This window comes from Armigeres subalbatus, chromosome 2, assembly GCF_024139115.2.
Source record: "Armigeres subalbatus isolate Guangzhou_Male chromosome 2, GZ_Asu_2, whole genome shotgun sequence".
Classification (NCBI taxonomy): domain Eukaryota; kingdom Metazoa; phylum Arthropoda; class Insecta; order Diptera; family Culicidae; genus Armigeres; species Armigeres subalbatus.
This window is the reverse complement of record NC_085140.1, coordinates 186,185,096-186,210,293: the sequence shown is the minus strand read 5'-3', so window position 1 is coordinate 186,210,293 and position 25,198 is coordinate 186,185,096. Positions and strand designations below refer to the sequence as shown.

At 37.1% G+C, this 25,198-nt stretch overlaps 1 protein-coding gene and 3 long non-coding RNA genes across 4 annotated transcripts; 3 read left to right on the top strand and 1 right to left on the bottom strand.

Moving 5' to 3' along the window:
• Window positions 1–1,717: 1,717 nt before the first annotated feature.
• Window positions 1,718–23,044, bottom strand: LOC134211378 (cytochrome c1, heme protein, mitochondrial). The gene is made up of 6 exons (XM_062688176.1): window positions 23,025–23,044; window positions 4,648–4,843; window positions 4,154–4,198; window positions 3,405–3,686; window positions 2,405–2,698; window positions 1,718–2,335 (listed from the first exon to the last, which is right to left on the bottom strand). Exons 1-6 carry the CDS (start codon window positions 23,027–23,029, stop codon window positions 2,108–2,110), a joined length of 1,050 nt encoding a protein of 349 aa, XP_062544160.1. The 5' UTR covers window positions 23,030–23,044; the 3' UTR covers window positions 1,718–2,107.
• LOC134211381 (uncharacterized) lies at window positions 6,573–7,418 on the top strand. Its single transcript, XR_009979009.1, has 2 exons — window positions 6,573–6,981; window positions 7,196–7,418. It is a non-coding gene; the product is annotated as an uncharacterized LOC134211381 (long non-coding RNA).
• LOC134215625 (uncharacterized) lies at window positions 7,914–8,606 on the top strand. Its single transcript, XR_009980245.1, has 3 exons — window positions 7,914–8,105; window positions 8,256–8,344; window positions 8,418–8,606. It is a non-coding gene; the product is annotated as an uncharacterized LOC134215625 (long non-coding RNA).
• Window positions 9,424–10,238, top strand: LOC134215624 (uncharacterized). The gene is made up of 3 exons (XR_009980244.1): window positions 9,424–9,643; window positions 9,700–9,946; window positions 10,008–10,238. It is a non-coding gene; the product is annotated as an uncharacterized LOC134215624 (long non-coding RNA).
• Window positions 23,045–25,198: the final 2,154 nt, after the last annotated feature.

Here is a 25,198-nt window from a genome sequence, read left to right as displayed (position 1 = left end):
GCACTTGGAAGGTTCGTCGGGTGAGGAAGTTTTTTACGAAAGCAAGCATGTTACCTGTTTTGTAGTTTCCTAAAGACCAAAGGGGTCCAGGTTCGGGTAAAAGCCTTGGCGTTATCGAATGACATAGGGTCAACTTACTTGCCTTCCTATGCTTCTTAGAGCACTGCCCAAGTTGGCAAAGTATGTGCCATAGCCTGGGCGAAAAGCGTATTGATGGTAGCCAAACCTTCCGGCGGCCTCCAGTTTCTCCCTGAGTAGCTGATTGGCCTGAGCTGGGATGCATCACGGTTAGTCACGCTGCTCTTCGGAAAAGGCACAACAAAACTTTTCCTCCACTCCACTCCGGGAAGGTTCGGTTTTCCCAAATGTCATTGACAAGATTAAGAAAAAGAGCTTTCGCAGCCTGAGGGAGCCGTTTAATCATGAGATACCCCAACCCCAACGAGTAGCGATAGTCCTCTGGAATTCGGATGGGTATTGGAAAACTGCTACCAGGGAGGCAAAGTAGTCACCGAGGGCATTGGCAACTTGTGCTAGGTCAGAAATTGTGCGGTTGCCCTGATCGAGGTGGATGTGTGCCGCCCTCGATTTTCTACTATGTACTTGCATTTACCCGCTTCCAAAGTTCGTCGGAGGTCTTCGACGGGTTGATGCCTTCGATGAAATCCTCCCATTGCTTGGAATTCGCATCCCTGATGATTATCTTACATTGCCGATGCTTCTTCTTATAAGACTCCAGGGCGTCAGGTCTAAGGGGGTGGTCGCTGCTGAGCCTTCTTAGAGCACGTAAGGCCTTGCGTCGACTATGTACTCGACGGCCGTGCGCTCGTACTCCCAATTTCGCTTCACCGTATTTCCATCGGGAACTCTTGATGCCCACGGGAGGGGGGGAACGTTGGTGGAAATCTGCACCGGGTAGTGATTAATACCGTACATATCGGTGTCGGCTTTCCAGGAGAAGCGCGACAGAATGGAACTACTTTAGAGCAGACACATCGATAGCCGTGGCGGAGTGTCCGTTGAAGATGGTAGGGGACCTGTCGTTGAGAGTGACGAGGCTAGAACGCAGCCTCGAGAGTCGTACCTTGACCCTCCCCATATGGGATGGTGAACGTTCATATCCACAAGGATAAGGAGGGGGAGAAGCGTTTTCAATGAAGTTGCTTACCTTAGCTTTTACGGCGGGGAATGCGCCGCAGGGGATATAGACGTTGATAATAGTGGCTGGCATACTACCGTGCAGCTGGACACCAACAGCCGGCAGGTCTTCCTCAATGTCGAGGACATCGAATCGATCCCCTTCGATCTTGTAGTACACCGATGGCTGCGGAGTGCCTAAAGTTGTTTCCAACCTTGCTGGTCAAACGCCTTTTTGCCTCCGAGGGTCCATGGGTCCATGAGGGTGTTGGATACACAGTTAACCTATTGAAGAGCAATGGTCCATGGCAAGCTGTGGTGCACCAGCAGCTCGAGGTTTGGCAGGTTGTTCCCAAACCCGTTCCAAGCAACAAACGCTGGCCGGTTTAAGGATTTCAAATATTTCCGGAATACAAGCATAAAATATGGAATCTAATCATGTCCAATTTTATATTCGTTTGAAAGTACCATAGGAACCGAAAAACAATTTGCACAATTCACAAATATTGCACAGCATTGAAAGTGTGAATAACTGCGGTAATTTCTTTCCAAAAAGAAGAAAATCCGTTGCCAGGTGAAATGGATTTATACTAACAACACGTTGCTTTATTTGCGTTCTCCTTCTCTCCTCATCGAAGTGGCCACATTGAATCCCGATCGTTGTCTCCCCTTTCCTTGGATGTTAGCGGTGCCCTTCTGAAACATTACAATCTCAGCAGTATGTACTTGTATTGATGGTAGTGATTTATTCTGTCTCCGTTCTCAGTGTAGTGTTTCGATATAATTGTACAATAATCGTAATTAATTGCGTTTTTTGGTTTGTAAAACATTTAGATGTTGCAGCTTGATTTTCAGTGTTTCAAATTGAAAACGAATGCATATTTCCAACGCGGTATTTGTTCTGGCTTTTGCTAATACGTCACATCGGCACCCCTCGGATCACCCGTTACGTTTACCTACATTTTAGCGTCTACTTTTGTTTAGGATAAAACGCAATCTTCCTAGTCTTAAGGGCGGCCCACTTGTGTCGCTTCAGGTAGTACACGAGCGAACCGAGCACCAGGAAAATACCCAGCGATTTGATGCCCATGCGTTTGCGCTCATCGTGGCACGGATCGGCGGACCACACCAAGAAGGTAGACACATCCTTGGCCAGCTGGGCAGCGGAAGCTGGCGTTCCATCGGTATATTCCGCGGACTGTAAATTATTTGAAAATCGTTTAGTTGCAATTCAGTAGCAGACAATAATGAGTCAATTTTTGCTCACCTCGTTAAACAACGCCTGGGCCATCGAAATAGCACCTCCTGGGAAGTAGGGATTGTAATACTGCCCGTCACGCAAAACGATACCGGCCGGGGCATCGCAGTAGCCAGTCAGTAGAGCGAACAGATAGTCCTCGCCACCGTGACGAGCCAGGGCGATGTAGCTTAGATCCGGTGGATAAGCACCGTTGTTGGCAGCACGAGCTGCCTCCTCGTTGGGGTATGGACTCGGGAAGTAATCCGACAGCTTTCCCGGTCGATCGAAGTAGTTGCCGGTGTCATCGGGGCCATCCCTAACCTGAAGCATGGAGGAAAATTAAATGAGTACCATGTCCGTAGGTATCGTAGCTCAATTAAATCCAACGACTTTAAAAGTTGTCTCTCGACAGATATGATTAACTCAACTTTAACTGTGAAGTCATCTTCAAAGTCTTGTCAAGTACGAAACGTTGAAGACGACCTTACAGGTAAAGTCGAAACACGCCTATTTGTTAAGATATGCATAATATTATTATTTATTATTATATAAATCGCCTTCACCCCAGTTTTCGCCCACCAATTTTAAAATCTTCATTTCTCGAAAACTAGATGTTGAAAAGAGTTAAAGTTCAAGTTTTTTTCATAATTGATTGATGATTGTATGGAAAAACTTTAACTTTAACTGTTTTCAACAACTAGTTTAAATATGAAGTTTTTAAAATAGGTGGGCGAAAACTGGGGTGAGGGCAATTTCTGGGTGTCTTCCTAGCATCAAAATTAGACTTGATTTAGTACATAGGAATTATCTACTTTTATGTCTAAATGTTCACAAACCTAATGCCAATACATATCAATAAATTTTAAAACTCTTAAATATAAATTTCGCTTGTTTTCGTCAAGCATTTAATATAAACTATTATCCTAGTATGAAGAAGGAGAATCCTATTTCAAAGCACAGTATAGCGTTGAAAGTTATATAAAATCCTATGTAACAACTGAGAAATGAGTAAAACTATATCACTTACCGTAATTTCGGCAGCTTCGGCCTTAGCTTCAGCTTCGGTATGCGATACGCCGACCAGGTTACGGTAGGCGATGAACCGCATCGAGTGGCAGGCAGCGCATACTTGCTTGTACACTTCGTAGCCACGTCGAACCGAAGCGTGGTCCAGAGAATTGAACACCCCCTTGTGGCTCCATGGCAGTTCTGGAGCGTGTACTTCAGTTCCCGAAGCGGATACCGATTGTTCCAGGGCATAGAGCAGGGCAGCGGCTCCTCCGACAGTGATGCCGGCGGCGGTGGCTAGCTGTGGAATTAAGAGGAATTTGCATCATCTAATACATAAACTTTTTCTCTTATCCATATGAATGCATTACAAACTATAAATAGGTAGTGCTTTCAGTTCGAAACAAAGATGTTTGTTTATAAAATAAAATTCAATGAATTCGAAAGTGTCTTCCATTGCATTTTTTTGGTTTTATTGATTATTATGGCGCACGAAAGTTTTTGAGTGTTTACGAAATAGTTTTTGAGTGTTTACTCTAAGCATCAAGAGAAGAATCTAAAGCAGCCCCGCATGGAAATCTTGATGCCTAGGACACTATAGATAATATTTACAAGAGAAAATATCCTGCACCAGATCAGAATTCGATTGTAGCCTACTTTTCAGAGCCATGCTCTTGTCTCGAGCTGCATAGTCATAGTCTCGAGCTGTGGTAGTCATCAGACTATGTTCAAATGCAGAAAACTAACGTTATTATCGCATCTGATTACCTTTTGACTTCTCGTCCAGGGCCGGCTTGTCGAGAATTGTTGTACCTGCAACAAAAAATCAGATCAAATTAACCCAATGAAAACGAATGCTTGAAATCGGATAGTGACGTGCACCCTGGGATGTCTATGAGCGATGCCAAATCAACCTTCCCTCCTTGTGTTACATAACCCCAGTACGAAAAAACAGAACTTGGGCCCTTGTTTTGGATCGAATTGTTACGAAGCAAGCTGGCACCGTAACCCGGATTCCATCCAGGCGCCCACTGGAAGAACAAATCCAAACAACTTTCAAACGCAACTGCAATCTCACTACCGATTTCCGTCTGACGAAATTTTTCCTTGCGTATTTTTCCCAACTTTTCTCACTGTCTGATTACACAACTACTAGGAGAACGGTCTCCGCCACTGGCTCACTCATAGGAACAACCCAGCACATGCCCTCGTCACTCTTCCGATCAGCTCCGACGATGCTTCCAACAAGTCCGGATACAGACCTTCTGCAAGGTAACACCGCTTTTCGAGTTTAATAAGCCGGATCCACAAATTCTTCCTACGAAAGCCGCCATGATGGACTGCGATGGGGAAAAGTGAAGGATCTCTCGCTGGATGATCGTCGAGTCGTTTTTGCACTCTTTTTTTCTTTTGACGTCTCGCGAAAATGTTGACGTTTCGATACTGTCGAACTGACGGCTGTTTCATCGATTTATTCCCAGGGTTGCCATGTTGTCGGAAAAATATTGATTATAATTATATATTATATTTTCGGCATAGCACCAACTTATGGGCCAAACACGATTGATACGTTTGCGTGCGTTTTGACAGTTCGCACGCAAACGTATCAATTGTGTTTGACCCATTACCCGGATAAAACAGCACTATATATATATATATATATATATATATATATATATATATATATATATATATATATATATATATATATATATATATATATATATATATATATATATATATATATATATATATATATATATATAAGGACGTATGTAACAAAAGTAAACAAAACGAGGTTTTTAATACAACATGGCAATCACATGCGACTTTATATAATACGCATCGATTTTATTGATTTTGGATCTTAAAATTCTTTAATTTAATCTTTTTACAAATCGACGTATGTAGAATTTTCTATTTTTGAAGTCTTACTGTTACATACGTCGCTTTAACATATGGGAACTAAGAGCGACCTATGTACCAAAAAAGCAAAACAAAACAAAACTGCAGTTGCGTCAATCGTGCACTATGGAAAACCGACCAATGTACAGCATACCGGTGTATGTATAATGTTATCGTTTTTCACAGGGAATTTGAATTAACTGAGCTATGACGTGAAGCACACTTATTAAGTACCATGTAATGATGCATGCCAGCGAAAAAAAATATTGAAAAAAGATTTAGTTTTTAAACAGTTTTAGAAAAAGTTTTGCCAACTTTCTGCGAAGGATTTCTCGAATCCTCATAATTGTTACATACGTCGTTATGAAAAATTATGCTTGAATATATATACACTGTGCCACCAAAGTACTCTTTAATGGGTAAAATAGTACCCATTATGAACTTAAATAGTTCAACTCATTAAAAGAGTAAACAGCGTTTACTCATTAATGGGTAAACCGCTCATACGTCAAATTACCGAGTGATTTTTACCCATTATTCCAAAAACTTTTATCAAGAAAATGTGTAAAAATCACTCTTAATTATTTAAAAAAAGTATTCCCGAAAATATTATAAATTTAATAAATTCAAATTAGATTATAACTAAATTATTGTACAAAGACATTATATTCATATTTCGCATCAAAATTATGGTATTTATTTATTTATTTATTTGTAAGCGTACATGCACTTTATAAATATTAACACATATTTCGTTAACTTCTGATACCTTTGTTTTCGGTACACACAAAAAACAAACATGATTTTATAGAAAGTTTTGCACTTTCCACATGAAAAGTACTTGATTTGCTTAAAAATAAAAATGAAACTAGCCTTCGTAAAAGTTATTTTTTTAAATGAAAGTTCAGTTTTTCTTATTCCGAATGTGAAATTAAAAGTTCTTCCATTCAACCTAAAAATTGTAAAACTGTCAAATCAGTCACCAGTAAACCATTGTGCAAAAAGAGTAAATAAAAAAATCGTTTTTCCAGTGTTCTTCTCCGTTCTATACAGGCACTATGGAATACATGAGATGGTCAAAAACAAAACCAAGTTTGGTTCAATGTTGGAGAAAGTATTCCAATTTAGCGTATACGCGTATACAGAGGGTCGTATATGGGTTTAAGCGAAGGATTAAGCCCCAACGAAAGGAATTGCATTTTTCGAAAAGAATCTTTCACATGCTGTGCAAATGCACATTCTATTAATCTAATATTAATCATCTATCTATACAATTAAAAATAATCCACTTATTTAAAAAAACTTCTAAACTTTTATCCAAAAATGATTTTTTTTGCAAATTGATTAAAACTATTTTTGACTATTTAAAAACAGAAAAGTCACAGTGTGCGCTAAACATTATTGACAGCCAATTTTACTCTCTCGCCTCTATCACTACTATCGCAACGTAAACAAATTTCTTTTTCAACCGGACAAGTGAGGACTGGTGTGACAAAAGTGTTGTTTAGCGGAAAATTAGTGGTGCCGGGAACCAAATAACAGTGTCTAATTGTGTTGTATAGCAATAGCTATGTCCTGTTTTGTTTTTAGGCCAGGCTGGCCAGACAGTCTAGGTCTCGGTCTAGGCTATAATCATCGCAAAAAATGCCAAATCACCAGAAAAGGCACTGTCCACCGAACGGAACCTGGAGGTAAGTCCTTTTGTAAACGAAAACTCAAAATGAACCGATAGAACGTGAAGAATCACCACCGGTGCGGCATTGTGTACTCATTTTAGCCATCGCTAAAAAGCGCCCAATAACTCTGCTTCAATCTCAGCTTCAATGACAAGAACAAAACTGCTTTTGCTTCGAAAGCATTACATATCATAGTCTTTACTTATATAAGATTTCTGCTTTTTTACAGATAATTTTATGTTTCGGGATTTGTAGCTGACGGAAAATTATGCTGCGGTCAAGGGTACAGTGTCTACATGCCTACGATGCGCACCACGATAAGAGGCTACCGAGGAAGCTACAGTTTGCTACAGTACCTTGACGTACCTTTAGTGCTGCTTTAAAATTGCATTGTCTTAACTAAAAATGCTGGAAAAAAAGGATCTCGAAGAATAAAAAAATAAAAACTTTTATTCATTAGGATTTGATTCGATTTGAAAGAAAATGATGAAGGAAGGGAACCCGGATAAAAATTTACAGTACCTTGTATGGTTTAATCCATTAGAATATTATAGATTGAATGGTAAACAATACAATCGACTGTTCGTTTAATGTAGATTATTTACGGTTGAAAAACATCTATATTGTATTTACCTCAAAAGAACAATAAATCCAAATGTCACCAATACATTTTATAATATTAATATGGTTCGCTTATGTTAAATAAACTTTTGACCAAATTTTTAAATTAGTCCATTTTGTTCACCAAAAATCAATTTTTAAAGATAAGAATCTGAAAAATTAAATTATTTTTTAAAGTATTTATTATAATGAAGAAACAATAAAAACCATACAATAACAATAGTTTCCAATGTTGAGTAAAAAAATATTTATTTTGATTTTTTATATATAAATTATATTGCAGATCTTAAAAGACCGTATCTCTACAACAATTAAATTAATAAAAAAAAAAGATTTTTAATTTTTTTTTACTCGGTGGAAAACTAATTCCATTTAAGCGTGTAATGTTTTGTTTGCGGCTAGGGAAAAATAAAAAAAATCGAACAGTCAAAGTGCAGGACTCTTCGTTGCTTCCTGCTCTTTTAAATTCTGCTAGTGGTTGACTAATGGATCATTGGCTGCTGTGCCTTGTAATGGTGGTAAGTACTTGTAAGTGTTGTTAGCACCTGAAGATTACAATTAACTGACCATGCGGAGAAATCTGTAAAACGCTTTCCGGGGGGGTTCTTGATTGTTATCGCCAAAGCAAATCTGACGTTTTAGTTAATATTTTGACTTGTTTCTTCCAGAACTATGAAGCTCACTGGAAACTACTGTTTGCCATTAATCATCAACGTTTTCCATTACAGAACAGCCGTTATACCCACCGCTGATGAGGGTAACTTTTCTTTATATTTTATATGTGCTCTCGAAGCACATTGACATTCTTTTATAATGTTCATCATCCACAGGCGCATCTCCACGGAAGTTCTAAAGCATGGTTAATTGGAAAGGATGCCGAAAGACAGCGGCCACAATCAGCGCCGTCATATACGAACATCACCACTCTTCACCAGCAGCAACACTTATGCTACGTTTTGACAAGGCAAGTGAATTAAGCAAGTCGCTTAAATCGAACGCGAATTGAACGTGTAAACACCTTAATTCAAATCACTTGAACGGAAAAAAGTTGAACATGTTCAACTTTTGGCAAGTCAATTGAATTCAACTGAGTTGTTGCATTATGCTACGTCAGTTGAATTCAATTGACTTGCCAAAAGTTGAACATGTTCAACTTTTTTTTTCGTTCAAGTGAATTGAATTAAGTTTACATATTCAGTTCGCGTTCGATTCAAGCGACTTGCTCAATTTAATTGCCTTGTCTAAACGTAGCATTACGGCATGCCCAATGAGAAGCTATGAAGAGCGCTCACCAATAGAATAAAATATCTAAATCTAAAATTCAAATTAAATTTCAAATCAAAGTAATAACATAAACCGTAAAACAATTAAGTGTATTGAATTTCTATTGTTATATTAGTGTGAAATGTATTCCAAATCGTATTGTATTTTTACTGTAAAACAATAAAAAACGTCATAGAAAACATTTGAAACACATTGTTTTCTATGGTTTTGTCCTTCAAAATCATCCCATTGAAGAACCGTTAAATCAATTGTTTTGCTCTGAATTTTGTATGGAAAATTTTCGATTTTTTTATTGTAAAGATACATAACAACCCCCCTTTTTTATTGTAAAAGTCCCATTTACTATTCATTTTATCGTGGAAAACCATTATTTCTGATGTGATTTAATTGTTGAAATTCCATTACATTCAATGGTAACTACTATGTTTTGATTGGTGATGTAACAGTAAAATTTATTATATTTAAATCATATTTTTTATCCGGGTAGATTTAACCATGGTCGTGTAGTAAAAATAACAATTCAATCAATTGTCAAAATAAATCCATAAAATTTTAACAATAACAACATTGTTTTTAAAATGACTATTCTACCATGGTCTTTTTTACCGTGCACATGGTACAAATAACAATAGCTTCATATTTTCATTCGGTTTGTTCAATTTTCATCGAAACACGTCACTTGTCCGCTTGTCCGTTTTGCTAATCAAAGTTCTGTTTTTATTTGTGGAAATTACTGTCGGCGGATTACTTCTGGATGCAGTGATAGTTGATGGTTTGTATTCCCATGTTTTAAGAAAAATATATATTCATTTATTTCCTTTTTTTCAGCCCGTGATGAAATCCCGGAGATCCGAGACACTGGATTTATTAGATCGACAATTCGTGTTTGTTCCGTGATTAAACGAGATCCTGCGATTTGCAATTCGTTCATTTGCGCCTCTAATCCGTCAGTACAAGTTTCTTCACGAGCAATATCCTCTTCTTTCTACATCAGCTGCTCTGAGCGTTCCTGAGGAAATTTTCAAACGGAAGGAAAATGGAAAGATTCTCAGAGAAATTTCCACCAGAGCAACCAGTAATAACCTCGTTATATGATCTGATCGTCAATACAATCAATCATTTCTTTTCTTCTACAGGAAGTGTACTTCAATTCACGCAACGCAGCGATAAACAAAAATCATCTAACCGGAATGCTCTATAATCGTTCCCTCAACCGGTACAAAAAGCATCAGCTGCTTACCAAACAGGATCATAAAGATACCGCTGATTACTGGAAAATATTTGAGTTTTGACCCTGACAAGGAAAGGTTATAATTGAACTTATAATTGCACTTCATTGAATCAAAAAACAGAGTACGTTCAAAGCATGACTCGAATAATAATATTCATATATAATTTCCAAAAGTTAGTTATATAAGGCTTAAGAAATACTTTGTGTAAACTTTAAGAAAAACAAAAAAAAAATCGGTAAATAAAAAAAATGAATCATTGTGTTTATTGCATAATTGTTGCCGAATTTACGGAATCTAGACGAAATATAACAATAAATTTCAATAAAAAAAAACTACATGCAGCAATTAGATTTACTACACAATTGTCATTTTAAAAGAAATAAACGGTATTTATTTTAACCTTTTATTTTAGTTAAAATAACCATGCTTTATGGTAATTTTGACATTTGTTTGTGTATTATTCAGCCATGGTAAAAATACTACACATTATGTTCAAAATAAACGTAGTACGTAGTCTGCACAAATAAATTGGTGTTGTGCATTTAATTTAAACTATCAATATGGTAATTTTTACCATTAATGTTGTTTTCAGTGTATATATATATATACACTGTAAACCCGACAATACTCATTAAAGAGTAAAAAAGCCCCAGTTTTCGCTGATATATGAATCTGTCAAAATAATGGGTACTTTAGTTTTTTTTGATAATGTGTATTTTTTCCCCATTTTAATGTTCAAAGCTTTTACTCATTAATGGGTGAAAAACAACTTGGCACAGAGGAATCACAATGGAGGCTGACAGTATTTCAGTGAGTATTAATATTAATTTGATTTTATTGATGTTATAATGATTTAATAAAATATAATTGGTTTGATATTTCAGCTGATTGAAACGGGAATCGAGATTATGACACGGGAGTGACCCCAGCCCGTAACGACCTGGGAGTAACGACCACCTTTGAGACAGGATGATCCTTCGGTATATTGCTCCTGTTATCGAATCCCTTCTTCGCGATGGTATCGGAAACCAATGTCAGCACAAAGAAACAATTGCCGATCATCAAATCACAGGGAGCAACTCGCTAGACTGGTGTTTATGGTCTAAAAGCGCACAGTGCCATTCAAAAGCCCCGCCAGACGGTAAATGGTTTCAGATTGCGGATCCCGGAATGCTCTATACGGAACAAGCTCCCGAACGACAATCGACGCGTCTCCGATTCATAATGCCACTGCCTCATTCCTACACAGAAAGAAAAATCAATAATAAAATTAAGAAAACCGTTGGTTAAAATAAAAAGTTGCGTTGGTTCTTTTCGTAGAGAGTTGGGTATGTTTAAAACAAAAGTACGCTAACTTTTACGCACACCATGGCTTAAAAGCTGCGTACTACTCTGAAATTAAAAGTTTAAGTTTTCAAGTTTTTAAGGAAAAAAGAAGGTATTTTTGGCCAAAATTATGAATCCTGCAATAAATGGTGGTTTTAATCATAAAAACATAGATAGAAACAAAAAATATTTTTTCGAGCCTTTAATGGGGTATGGGACCAATTTTTGGCATAGTATCGATTTTAGTCATATTCTACAAAACCAACGGAATTTTGTCACTTTTTTGGCTTGCAATAAGCCCGCTTGATGCTGGATAAAATACTATTGGTCATATAAAGGGTTTTACTGTATATTCGTGTCACAGAGAAATGGGCGCAACACAGTTTTCCGAAAATGATCAAAAAAGCACTATTAGCTTCTGGTGTTGAAAATTCACTGAATAAAACTTATTAAACCAACAAAGGAGAGTAGAACAGATTCAATTAGCGTCATATTGTGACATCAACGAAATGGAATTTCATTTATTTGATATTTCCATAAGATTTAATCATAAATATAAAAACGTATTGTGACAAGGAGTTATTTAACTACTACTACTCATCCACCACTTTATGACACGTTATGGTTAATTCTATAATTCGCTTCTATGATGTAGTAATGTTAAAATTGTAAATTTTGAACCCCTTCCCTTCTACTGCGTGACGCTTTTTATGTGTTAGTTGATTTTTTCTTGAATTAGGCGCAACGTTAAGACATAACCCTCCCCCTTCAAATGTTAGGTAAATTGTGTTCGTCACCATTTTCAATTGAAGTGGCATTATTGAGTAACTCAGATGAAAATTGAAAAAGAAGAAGTTTACCAAAACACCTGATTAATCCCCCTAGCAGTAATGTTATCTTTCTCGTACATTATAAGAAAATGTATTTTGGCCATAACTTTTGAGCCCATAGTCCGATCCAGCCTATTTCTAATAGGGAGCAATGGAACAACGTTCTCTGATGAATGAAACTCGTTGCGAGTAAATCGGTTGAGTGTAAGTGCCTAAAAAATAGTTAAGATAATTTTTGCTCACACACATACAGACATTAACATACACGTACGCACAGACATCACCTCAATTCGTCGAACTGAGTCGATCGGTATACAACACTATGAGTGTTTGGGCGTTCTTTTTAATGCTTTTGGAGCAATCATATAGCTTCTACGTATACTTAGTACACAAGACAGGCAAAAATAGGCATTTAAAAAAAAATCATGTATCTTACAAAGTTGTGAATTTGGGCAGAATTTTATTCATGGTCCTCAAAGCTTAAGAGTTCAAAAGTATAGTGCATGATGTTTTACTGCGGGGTACTGCGGGGTACCAAACTGTTATCTTCGTTAAATATTGTGTAATATATGCTTTTACAAAACTACTGAAAACTAAATTCCAGACGGAGCTATTATTACATAATCAAGTCTATTGTGTACTGCTGTTCAAAAGCTTTGTAACGATATATAAATATGTTACTTTTGAGACAAAAATATGGCAAAGCAGACCGTTTTCCTAAAAAATGTAATTTCTTGGAGGAGCCAGTTTGAACGCCCCTACCCCTCCCTTAAAAATCTAAAAAAAATCAATACCGTCCTGATTATAAAAATTTAGTTTCTAAGCAGTGTATTCATCACATTCTACATGCCCAAATAGAAAATTTCCTTTTTGGTAGTTTTGACCTCTCCTTTATATGGGGCTGTCCTATTGTGGAGTGGAAGGAAGGGGTTATATGCCCCATCTACAAGAAAGGCGACAAGCTGGAGTGTGAGAACTTTCGAGCCATCAACATCTTTAATGCCGCCTACAAAGTGCTATCCCAGATCATCTTCCGTCGTCTATCACCATTAGTGACTGAGTTCCTGGAAGTTATCAAGCCGGCTTCGTTGACGGCCGCTCGACAACGGACCAGATCTTTACTGTACGGCAAATCCTCCAAAAATGCCGTGAATACCAGGTCCCAACGCACCATCTGTTCGTTGATTTCAAGGCGGCATACGACAGTATAGACCGCGTAGAGCTATGGAAAATTATGGACGAGAACAGCTTCCCTGGAAAGCTTACCAGACTGATCAAAGCAATGGTGTGCAAAACTGTGTGAAGATCTCGGGCGAACACTCCAGTTCGTTCGAATCGCGCCGGGGGCTAAGACAAAATGATGGACTTTCGTGCCTGTTGTTCAACATTGCGCTAGAAGGTGTCATGCGGAGAGCCGGGTGTAACAGCCAAGGTACGATAATCAACAGATCCAGTCAATTTATTTGTTTCGCGAATGACATGGACATTGTCGGGCGAACATTTGCAAAGGTGGCAAAACTGTACACCCGCTTGAAACGTGAAGCAACAAAAGTTAGACTGGTGGTGAATGCGTCGAAGACAAAGTACACGCCCACAAAACCGAGCGCGACAGGGTCCGCCTGACAAACAGTGTTACGATAGACGGGATACCTTTGAGGTGGTCGAGGAATTCGTCTACCTTCGATCCCTGCTAACGACTGATAACAATGTTAGTCGTGAAATACGAAGGCGCATCATCTGTGGAAGTCGGGCCTTCTATGGGCTCCAAAAGAAACTGTGGTCAAAAAAGATTCGCCACCGCACCAAATGTGTCATGTACAAGACGTTAATAAGACCGGTAGTCCTCTACGGACATGAAACATGGACAATGCTCGAGGAGGACTTGCAAGCACTCGGAGTATTCGAGAGACGGGTGCTTAGGACCATCTTTGGCGGTGTACAAGAAGACGGTGTGTGGCGGCGAAGAATGAACCATGAGCTCGCCCAGCTCTACGGCGAACCCAGTATCCAGAAGGTAGCTAAAGCCGGAAGGGTACGATGGGCAGGGCATGTTGCAAGAATGCCGGACAGCAACCCTGCAAAGATGGTGTTCGCTTCCGATCCGGCAGGTACGAGACGACGTGGAGCGCAGCGAGCGAGATGGGCAGACCAGGTGCAGAACGACTTGGCGAGCGTGGGGCGTATTCGAGGATGGAGAGATGCGGCCTCGAACCGTGTATTGTGGCGTCAAATTGTTGATTCAGTGTTATCTGTATAGATGTAGACTAAATAAATGAAATGAATTAAGTAAGCTTTATTTCCAGCCATTTGTTGGGGTTGATTAGCTCAAAATGATCAAAAAATAACAAAATAATAATTGAAACATGTGTATTTATGATAATTAAAATAACCCTTACCAAATGTTACGCGCGATTTTTTGAAATGACAGGTCTCTTGCTCGATTGGAATGACGCTGACAGTGGAATTTCAATTGGAACATTTCCTGTCTTTGTTTATAGTGTCTTTAGTCTTCACCAGTATTGAAAAACTTCACATTCCCTTCGATTGGACTAGCCGTCACTTACTAGAACAAACTTTACTGGCCTACGTAATAGACTTGTCCACAATATATTCCTTTAATATAATACACATATTGGGGAATTTTGAATCGCTCTGGTGGCGCATAATATGTCAACCAGAACTATTTGGCAACCGTTTGTTCAACAAGTTCACTCTTTTTCTACAGGAACTCCATCCGGAGAGCTCATGCGTTTTTTTAAGATACATACAAATTGTAGATAAGAAAATAGAGAAAGTATGCTTGTGCAGCTTTTCCTTCATCAAAAATCCTTTGATATATTTCAGACATTAGATTGTGGGTTTCAAACACATGTACAGCAACGCATCCGTCGAATCAGTAACTTTGTGTGTGTAATTAATTTTCAAAAAAATCTTCGGAACTTTCGAAGGATTTGTGTCTGAGCTTCGAAGGAAAATTCCACTGAATTTCCCTGGAGACAAAAATACAAATTTCTATGTAACGATAATTTCCTTCCCGAAATCCATACCTTGCCTTATTTCGATCTGCCAGCATGAGGATCTCGATGCGGACAGCGATTGGACAGCGCTGTCTATCCGCGAAGGAGAAACCCAAAAACTGCAGAACGCATGAGACGGTTAACCTAAATTCGGATCCGTTCAGAAATACTTCTGTTCTTTCTCTTCTACGAGATCTCTTCGGGAGATAGCCTCCCAGCATTATTTTGAAAATATTGACGTAGGAATGCGGGAGATGACTCCAGCAAGCTCTTCTAGGCTATAACACCTAGTAATCACGCCTCTTATGCTATCCTCGTTTTGATCGTTCTCCACTTGAGCCTTGACCATTGAATTTAACAAATCGTGGACTACATCATTCGTAAAAGCTAGGGGACTAGAGACAGTTGTTAGTGAATATGAAATACATGACAACTAGAATCAGGAATAGGCCTGGCTTATTAGCTGCCGATTACTTGAGTAGAGTTTAAGCGTGCCAGTGCGTGGCTCCGTGGGTTTACTAGGCTGAAGCTGTAATGTATTGCATAACCCTGAAGGTAACTACCACGTGGTTTTAAACAATAGGTCACCATTGTTATAAGTTGATCGTAAGACTGGCCTGTGGCAGTGAATTCCAAGTGTTTCGATTAAAACAAGCCTCGACCTTGGGTAAATCAGTTAAACTTATGTCTATGATACCCAATGAATCTGATGCCTAATTTTTCACGTCAAGCAGAAATAGCGTGGGTATTTTTTGTTGGAAGTGTTACCAACCTACGGTAAACCCACTTTCAGGAGCACGATTGGTTGGGAACATTCGTTGTGTCGTCCTCGCCTTACGAAACCATCCCCGAAAACCGACTCGAAGAGAGTCAGCGGCGAACCAGTGGCTGTCGTGCCTACCATCTTTTGACAGTGCGAGAATCAGGAGAATTGTGCGCCATTGTTTAGCACAAACGTTGATTCTACCGTTATCATCGTTACGTCCGTCGTTCTACATTGTCCGGTGACATGGCGTCTGCGAGGCCATAAACAACGTCCTGATCGAACCAGATGTTCACCAACACGTAGCCTATATTGAGCCAATCCACTGGTGGCAAGGCGTCGTCGTCACGATCGAACAGTAGATTGCCACCATCGCCGCTGACAACGCAAAATCACAGCTTCCATCGAGCCAAACATCGTCTGCCAAGACCTAACACGTCAGCGCCATTGCTCCCTCATCCTACATTGGGTGGGTAGGTTTTAACGCAAACAATAGAGCGTTCTGCATGTTTCCATCGTTTCCCTGTATCCAGCACCTACGTGAATACAGGTCAGAGTAGATTAATCAAATATTGTGAACCACAATTTTACAGATACAGTACCATGTACAATTTGAATACACGTATGCTCAAAACAAAATTCAAGTGTTTGCGATCTAATGAAAGAGGTGTTTCTCACTCAAGTGGCCCGGTTTCGCTTAATGCTTTTGTTATTTTTTTTTTATTTTTAGGGAAAGTTTTGTAATTTGAATAAGTTATGTTTGTTTTCGGATTCTTTCTGGATTTCTCACACATTATTTCAGAGCGTTTGAGCCAAGCCTTAGACCCGCCCTTAGGCAAGACTCCCTGGCCGAAGTTGGAATGTGCGTCTTCAGCCTCCCCTTTCAGAAGTTGCGCTTAAGTTGCTAATGTTGAGAAATCAAACCGCTTGCGACAAAAATATACAAATATACTTTCCTTGATTTCCACGAAAAAAATCACTGGATGCTTGACCAATCACCTCCCGATTCAATTTCTTAACAACAATGTGTAAAGATTGCAAAAAAAACATAGTTTTAGGCGTTGATCTGGAAATGAATAAAAACATTATTGTTGAGAAAAATTAAAATTATCGTAAGAATCCGCAAACCACGGGAAAATAATAAATAAACAGCCAAGATGATAACCTTGACAACAGTAGAAAATTAGAACAATTCAATTTTTTATTGAAGCGTTGCTTTGTTTTACTGGGTACCGAAATCTTAGTACATGGAACCATAAAATGAGTACTAATTTGCTCTGACCCCAACATCTTGATAATTATATCTATGGTTCTACAGTTTTGAATTGAAAACTTAAACTTTTAATTTCAGAGTAGTACGCAGCTTTTAAGCCATGGTGTGCGTAAAAGTTAGCGTACTTTTGTTTTAAACATACCCACCTCTCTACGAAAAAGAACCAACGCAACTTTTAATTTTAGCCAACGGTTTTCTTAATTTTATTATTGATTTTTCTTTCTGGGTAGAAATGAGGCAGTGGCATTATGAATCGGAGACGCGTCGATTGTCGTTCGGGAGCTTGTTCCGTATAGAGCATTCCGGGATCCGCAATCTGAAACCATTTACCGTCTGGCGGGGCTTTTGAATGGCACTGTGCGCTTCTGGGAAATAAACACTAGCCTAGCGAGTTGCTCCCTGTGATGTCGGTGATCGGCAATTGTTTCTTTGTGCTGACATTGGTTTCCGATACCATCGCGAAGAAGGGATTCGATAACAGGAGCAATATACCGAAGGATCATCCTGTCTCAAAGGTGGTCGTTACTCCCAGGTCGTTACGGGCTGGGGTCACTCCCGTGTCATAATCTCGATTCCCGTTTCAATCAGCTGAAATATCAAACCAATTATATTTTATTAAATCATTATAACATCAATAAAATCAAATTAATATTAATACTCACTGAAATACTTTCAGCCTCCATTGTGATTCCTCTGTGCCAAGTTGTTTTTCACCCATTAATGGGTAAAAGCTTTGAACATTAAAATGGGGAAAAAATACACATTATCAAAAAAAACTAAAGTACCCATTATTTTGACAGATTCATATATCAGCGAAAACTGGGGCTTTTTTACTCTTTAATGAGTATTGTCGGGTTTACAGTGTATATATATATATACACTGAAAACAGCATTGTGGTAAAAAATACCATATTGATAGTTTAAATTAAATGCACAACACCAATTTATTTGTGCAGACTACGTACTACGTTTATTTTGAACATAATGTGTAGTATTTTTTACCATGGCTGAATAATACACAAACAAATGTCAAAATTACCATAAAGCATGGTTATTTTAACTAAAATAAAAGGTTAAAATAAATACCGTTTATTTCTTTTAAAATGACAATTGTGTAGTAAATCTAATTGCTGCATGTAGTTTTTTTTATTGAAATTTATTGTTATATTTCGTCTAGATTCCGTAAATTCGGCAACAATTATGCAATAAACACAATGATTCATTTTTTTTATTTACCGATTTTTTTTTTGTTTTTCTTAAAGTTTACACAAAGTATTTCTTAAGCCTTATATAACTAACTTTTTGGAAATTATATATGAATATTATTATTCGGAGTCATGCTTTGAACGTACTCTGTTTTTTGATTCAATGAAGTGCAATTATAAGTTCAATTATAACCTTTCCTTGTCAGGGTCAAAACTCAAATATTTTCCAGTAATCAGCGGTATCCTTATGATCCTGTTTGGTAAGCAGCTGATGCTTTTTGTTCCAGTTGAGGAACCGATTATAGAGAATTCCGGTTAGATGATTTTTGTTTATCGCTGCGTTGCGTGAATTGAAGTACACTTCCTGTAGAAGAAAAGAAATGATTGATTGTATTGACGATCAGATCATATAACGAGGTTATTACTGGTTGCTCTGGTGGAAATTTCTCTGAGAATCTTTCCATTTTCCTTCCGTTTGAAAATTTCCTCAGGAACGCTCAGAGCAGCTGATGTAGAAAGAAGAGGATATTGCTCGTGAAGAAACTTGTACTGACGGATTAGAGGCGCAAATGAACGAATTGCAAATCGCAGGATCTCGTTTAATCACGGAACAAACACGAATTGTCGATCTAATAAATCCAGTGTCTCGGATCTCCGGGATTTCATCACGGACTAAAAAAGGAAATAAATGAATATATAGTGATCTTAAAAGAGGATAATACAAACCATCAACTATCACTGCATACGGAGGCAATCCAGCCACAGTAATTTCCCCACATAAAAACAGAACTTTGATTAGCAAAACGGACAAGCGGACAAGTGACGTGTTTCGATGAAAATTGAACAAACCGAATGAAAATATGAAGCTATTGTTATTTGTACCATGTGCACGGTAAAAAAGACCATGGTAGAATAGTCATTTTAAAAACAATGTTGTTATTGTTAAAATTTTATGGATTTATTTTGACAATTGATTGAATTGTTATTTTTACTACACGACCATGGTTAAATCTACCCGGATAAAAAATATTATTTAAATATCATAAATTTTACTGTTACATCACCAATCAAAACATAGTAGTTACCATTGAATGTAATGGAATTTCAACAATTAAATCACATCAGAAATAATGGTTTTCCACGATAAAATGAATAGTAAATGGGACTTTTACAATAAAAAAGGGGGGTTGTTATGTATCTTTACAATAAAAAAATCGAAAATTTTCCATACAAAATTCAGAGCAAAACAATTGATTTAACGGTTCTTCAATGGGATGATTTTGAAGGACAAAACCATAGAAAACAATGTGTTTCAAATGTTTTCTATGACGTTTTTATTGTTTTACAGTAAAATACAATACGATTTGGAATACATTTCACACTAATATAACAATAGAAATTCAATACACTTAATTGTTTTACGGTTTATGTTATTACTTTGATTTGAGATTTAATTTGAATTTTAGATTTAGATATTTAATTCTATTGGTGAGCGCTCTTCATAGCTTCTCATTGGGCATGCCGTAATGCTACGTTTAGACAAGGCAATTAAATTGAGCAAGTCGCTTGAATCGAACGCGAACTGAATATGTAAACACCTTAATTCAATTCACTTGAACGAAAAAAAAAGTTGAACATGTTCAACTTTTGGCAAGTCAATTGAATTCAACTGACGTAGCATAATGCAACAACTCAGTTGAATTCAATTGACTTGCCAAAAGTTGAACATGTTCAACTTTTTTTTCGTTCAAGTGATTTGAATTAAGGTGTTTACACGTTCAATTCGCGTTCGATTTAAGCGACTTGCTTAATTCACTTGCCTTGTCAAAACGTAGCATAAGTGTTGCTGCTGGTGAAGAGTGGTGATGTTCGTATATGACGGCGCTGATTGTGGCCGCTGTCTTTCGGCATCCTTTCCAATTAACCATGCTTTAGAACTTCCGTGGAGATGCGCCTGTGGATGATGAACATTATAAAAGAATGTCAATGTGCTTCGAGAGCACATATAAAATATAAAGAAAAGTTACCCTCATCAGCGGTGGGTATAACGGCTGTTCTGTAATGGAAAACGTTGATGATTAATGGCAAACAGTAGTTTCCAGTGAGCTTCATAGTTCTGGAAGAAACAAGTCAAAATATTAACTAAAACGTCAGATTTGCTTTGGCGATAACAATCAAGAACCCCTCCGGGAAGCGTTTTACAGATTTCTCCGCATGGTCAATTAATTGAAATCTTCAGGTGCTAACAACACTTACAAGTACTTACCACCATTACAAGGCACAGCAGCCAATGATCCCATAGTCAACCACTAGCAGAATTTAAAAGAGCAGGAAGCAACGAAGAGTCCTGCACTTTGACGGTTCGATTTTTTTTTATTTTTCCCAAGCCGTAAACAAAACATTACACGCTTAAATGGAATTAGTTTTCCACCGAGTAAAAAAAAATTAAAAAGCTTTTTTTTTTATTAATTTTAATTGTTGTAGAGATACGGTCTTTTAAGATCTGCAATATAATTTATATCTAAAAAATCAAAATAAATATTTTTTACTCAACATTGGAAACTATTGTTATTGTATGGTTTTTATTGTTTCTTCATTATAATAAATACTTTAAAAAATAATTTAATTTTTCAGATTCTTATCTTTAAAAATTGATTTTTGGTGAACAAAATGGACTAATTTAAAAATTTGGTCAAAAGTTTATTTAACATAAGCGAACCATATTAATATTATAAAATGTATTGGTGACATTTGGATTTATTGTTCTTTTGAGGTAAATACAATATAGATGTTTTTCAACCGTAAATAATCTACATTAAACGAACAGTCGATTGTATTGTTTACCATTCAATCTATAATATTCTAATGGATTAAACCATACAAGGTACTGTAAATTTTTATCCGTGTACTGCACTCTTTTTTTGAGTGATATATATATATATATATATATATATATATATATATATATATATATATATATATATATATATATATATATATATATATATATATATATATATATATATTAGGGTGGTTCAAAAAATCGATTTTGCTCCACAGTGCTCATCTGATTCTTTACCATGTTCTGAGTGTCCTCTGAAAATTTGAACTCATTTGGATTAAAACTGATTTAGCACAAGCCGTTTCAAGTTTGCATGCAAATTAGTATGGGGAAATTTATTTTTTCATTATACTGTTAATGACGCTTCCCCATTAAGCGCAGGTTAAAAGAAAACCTACATAGCTAAAAGGAATACTCAGCAGCTTTCACCCAACGAAAATCGCATGTTGATTAATCGCCCCAATAATTAGTATTCCGTGTATAGTAGAAAATCGAAAATTTGTTTTCAATAAAATGAAATATCTACAGTTATCAGACGTCGCAACTCATTTCTGATTAGTGCGCATGATAGTACATCCATGCGTGCATGATGCGCACTACTGATGAAATATTTCAAATTGTCGCGACTCGCGTCGCAGCGCGAGTGCTCAATCGCGCGGTCCGGTTTGGTGGCGGCCCGACAATAATCGAATTTAATCTATACCGTGGTTTTCTGGAGCTAATTGCATAACTCATCAACAGGCAACATTGCTGCTCGTGGCGCGAAAGATAGCACACACAAATTCAGGCTACTATGTTGCACTGCACATTTCAGTGATGCCCTCAAAGAAGTTTAACGATCATGACCACTCTGGAAAAAATCTATACTATGGGTCTGTCTCAATTGGATAATTAAACTGAAATTAAACTTAAAAGTGACATTTCAATAATTATCAAATAACCCTGCTCGCAGAGCAAGATTACTTTTGACAGATATCGAATCATTTTCCATCGATGTCCTATTGGAATTGCTGGGTAGCACCAGCCATTCTTATAACGGGGTGATTTTTTAATTTTCGAACTGTCACTTTTAAGTTTAATTCTCCAAATGAGACAGAACCTATATAGATTAAAAGTCATTCTAATTGACTATTCGCCTGGTTGACCCCGCCTTCGTTTAGGTGCACACTATACTCCGTTAGTATAAGTTTGATTTATTGGGAGTATAGTATAAGTTGACTTTAATCTACATTAGTTTTACCTCATTCGGTTGACATTTTAGATGGATTCTGCATTGATCGGTTGTTTTGTTTCGCTTTGTAGAAATGAAAGAAAATGGAAAAGTGATCTCCGATAAGCTTTATTTCGTGTTAACATATTTTTTGGAAACAATTTCAACATAAATCTCACAATAACACAATAAAAAAATTCGGGCTCTTATAAGTATACTTAAAGCACAAACATAACTGAAAGTCGCCATAAACTGCCGCTTCCATTGAAGGCACCGTTATCCGCCGCGTTTCGGGATCTGAAGCATTTTTGCATACCATGCATGTTTCGTGATGAACTTTATAATTTAAAAAATCACGTTAATAAAGATTTAAAAAAAAAAAAAAAAAAATACCATGCATGTCAATCATGCCACGCTATTAGTAGTCCTATTTTATGAAAAAGCGTTCTGTTTACCTCATTTCTTGTTTTTGGAAGCAGCATCTTTAATCTACCAGACGAGCTTCCGGCCTGGCACCCGGCATTACCTGCAAAGAAATGTTTCTAAGTTATGTTCTGCGGAATATCAATAAGTAGTGGAATAGTATGATAACATTTGTTCAGAAATCTTACCTCTCATCCCGCATAATTACAAACTGTACATGGATATTTTCCCGTGCGGTCGACAACAGTATCCTTTACTGTTGACAACTGTAAATGAACAATCTCATATAAAGTTTTAACAGTTTGTGGTACGGTTATTTGACAAATAACAATATGTTGAATGGGTTGTTAAGTTATGTCACCATAAAAAATCGCCTGTTTTCGCGTGCAAAATTTTCTGTCAACAGTATGATAAAATGTTGACATATAATGCAGGAAATAAAGAACATTTTAGAGATAGCATGTTATATGTTGACATTTAGTGATGATGTCGAGCAGTTATGGTAGAATCGATCGAAAAGTATTCGATAACCGCAACGTAAACTGTGAAGCTATATCTTACATCGTAATAATGATTCTGACCATATAACATGTTGTTTTTTATTATGCGGGATGCTATTTGCGTTATTCCTTATATAATTATTTATTTGCAGGCAAAACATAAGTTTTACTTTTATGTTTTCGGATAGTCCAGATTTTTTTCACAAACTGGAGTGGAGGCAAACTGTCAACACCTTATACAATGGAGCAAATACTTTAATGTTAATCGGTGTCAGTTTATTTTTTAATCTATGATAGTATACATTTTATACTAAGCAATGAATAAATTGCATAAATAAGAAAATAGTATAGATTTTATTCCATCGATGGTTTCTTAAATTTCTGAGTGACTAAAGATTCGCAACCTGTCTTAAAATCGATTACTAATTATTGGGGCGATTAATCAACATGCGATTTCCGTTGGGTGAAAGCTGTTGAGTATTCCTTTTAGCTATGTAGGTTTTCTTTTAACCTGCGCTTAATGGGGGAACGTCATTAACAGTATAATGAAAAAATAAATTTCCCCATACTAATTTGCATGCAAACTTGAAACGGCTTGTGCTAAATCAGTTTTAATCCAAATGAGCTCAAATTTTCAGAGGACACTCAGAACATGGTAAAGAATCAGATGAGCACTGTGGAGCAAAATCGATTTTTTGAACCACCCTAATATATATATAATATATTTGTGAACAAATAAAGATGAAGCTGTATTCCATTAACGAAACATGTTTATTTCCAATTTGTTAAAATCTTACAACACGTTATTAAACGAAACATATTTAAAACAATGCTTAATATTAAATAACATAACGTGTGGCATGTGAATGCAAATATATGAGTTTCCTGTCCAGTTGTACACATTTACACTTGGAGTTGTGTTTTAAAAATATGTTGAATTTCGATGTAACAGAATAAATCTTAATGTTCTTACCAAATTAAACATACGCTCGGCTTAAAATGTACAATTATAGCCACAATATATTGATAAAACACGTTTCAACGTAAAGCAACAATAAAGAGAAAATTTTCGATGCACTGGACAAAATACGAATGGCGACGAGAAAAACGTCAAAATATACCGTAGTCAAAGCGGTAGAAGCACAGTTAAATTTACCATGAAAAATAGTACTACGAGAATGACAACCACATAGTAATGAGGACAATAATGTGGTAGTTCATAGAGATGATGAAGTCGTGTCTACCAAGATTTTTTTATGTACAGGTTATAATATGTACATGTTATAATATCGTCAGTAGATGGGAATAACCAGCGCGGGGGGGAAACATACATTTTCAGTGCAAAACGTAAACAAACGAACATAAATTCCATATAAAAATACAAGATGGCTTAGTTGGGGATATTGACAAGTCAGAACACCCCCCATAATAAATGCATCCTGGTGTCTACCATTATCGTGCATGGTAAACCTAAACAGGACTGTGTAGTTCATTCTACTATATAGATTTTTTTTCAGTGTGGCAACGTGATCTTTTATGATAATGCACGTGGACCTTGTAAAATTTGTTATCTTGCGCCATCGACAGCTCGCACTTTTTGACAGGTAAATCGACGAACCCGGCCATTTTGACTCGTCATCATCATTGGATATCGATCATTACATCATCATTTGGAAAAATGAATGATTAACGGTGGTCTCGAAGTG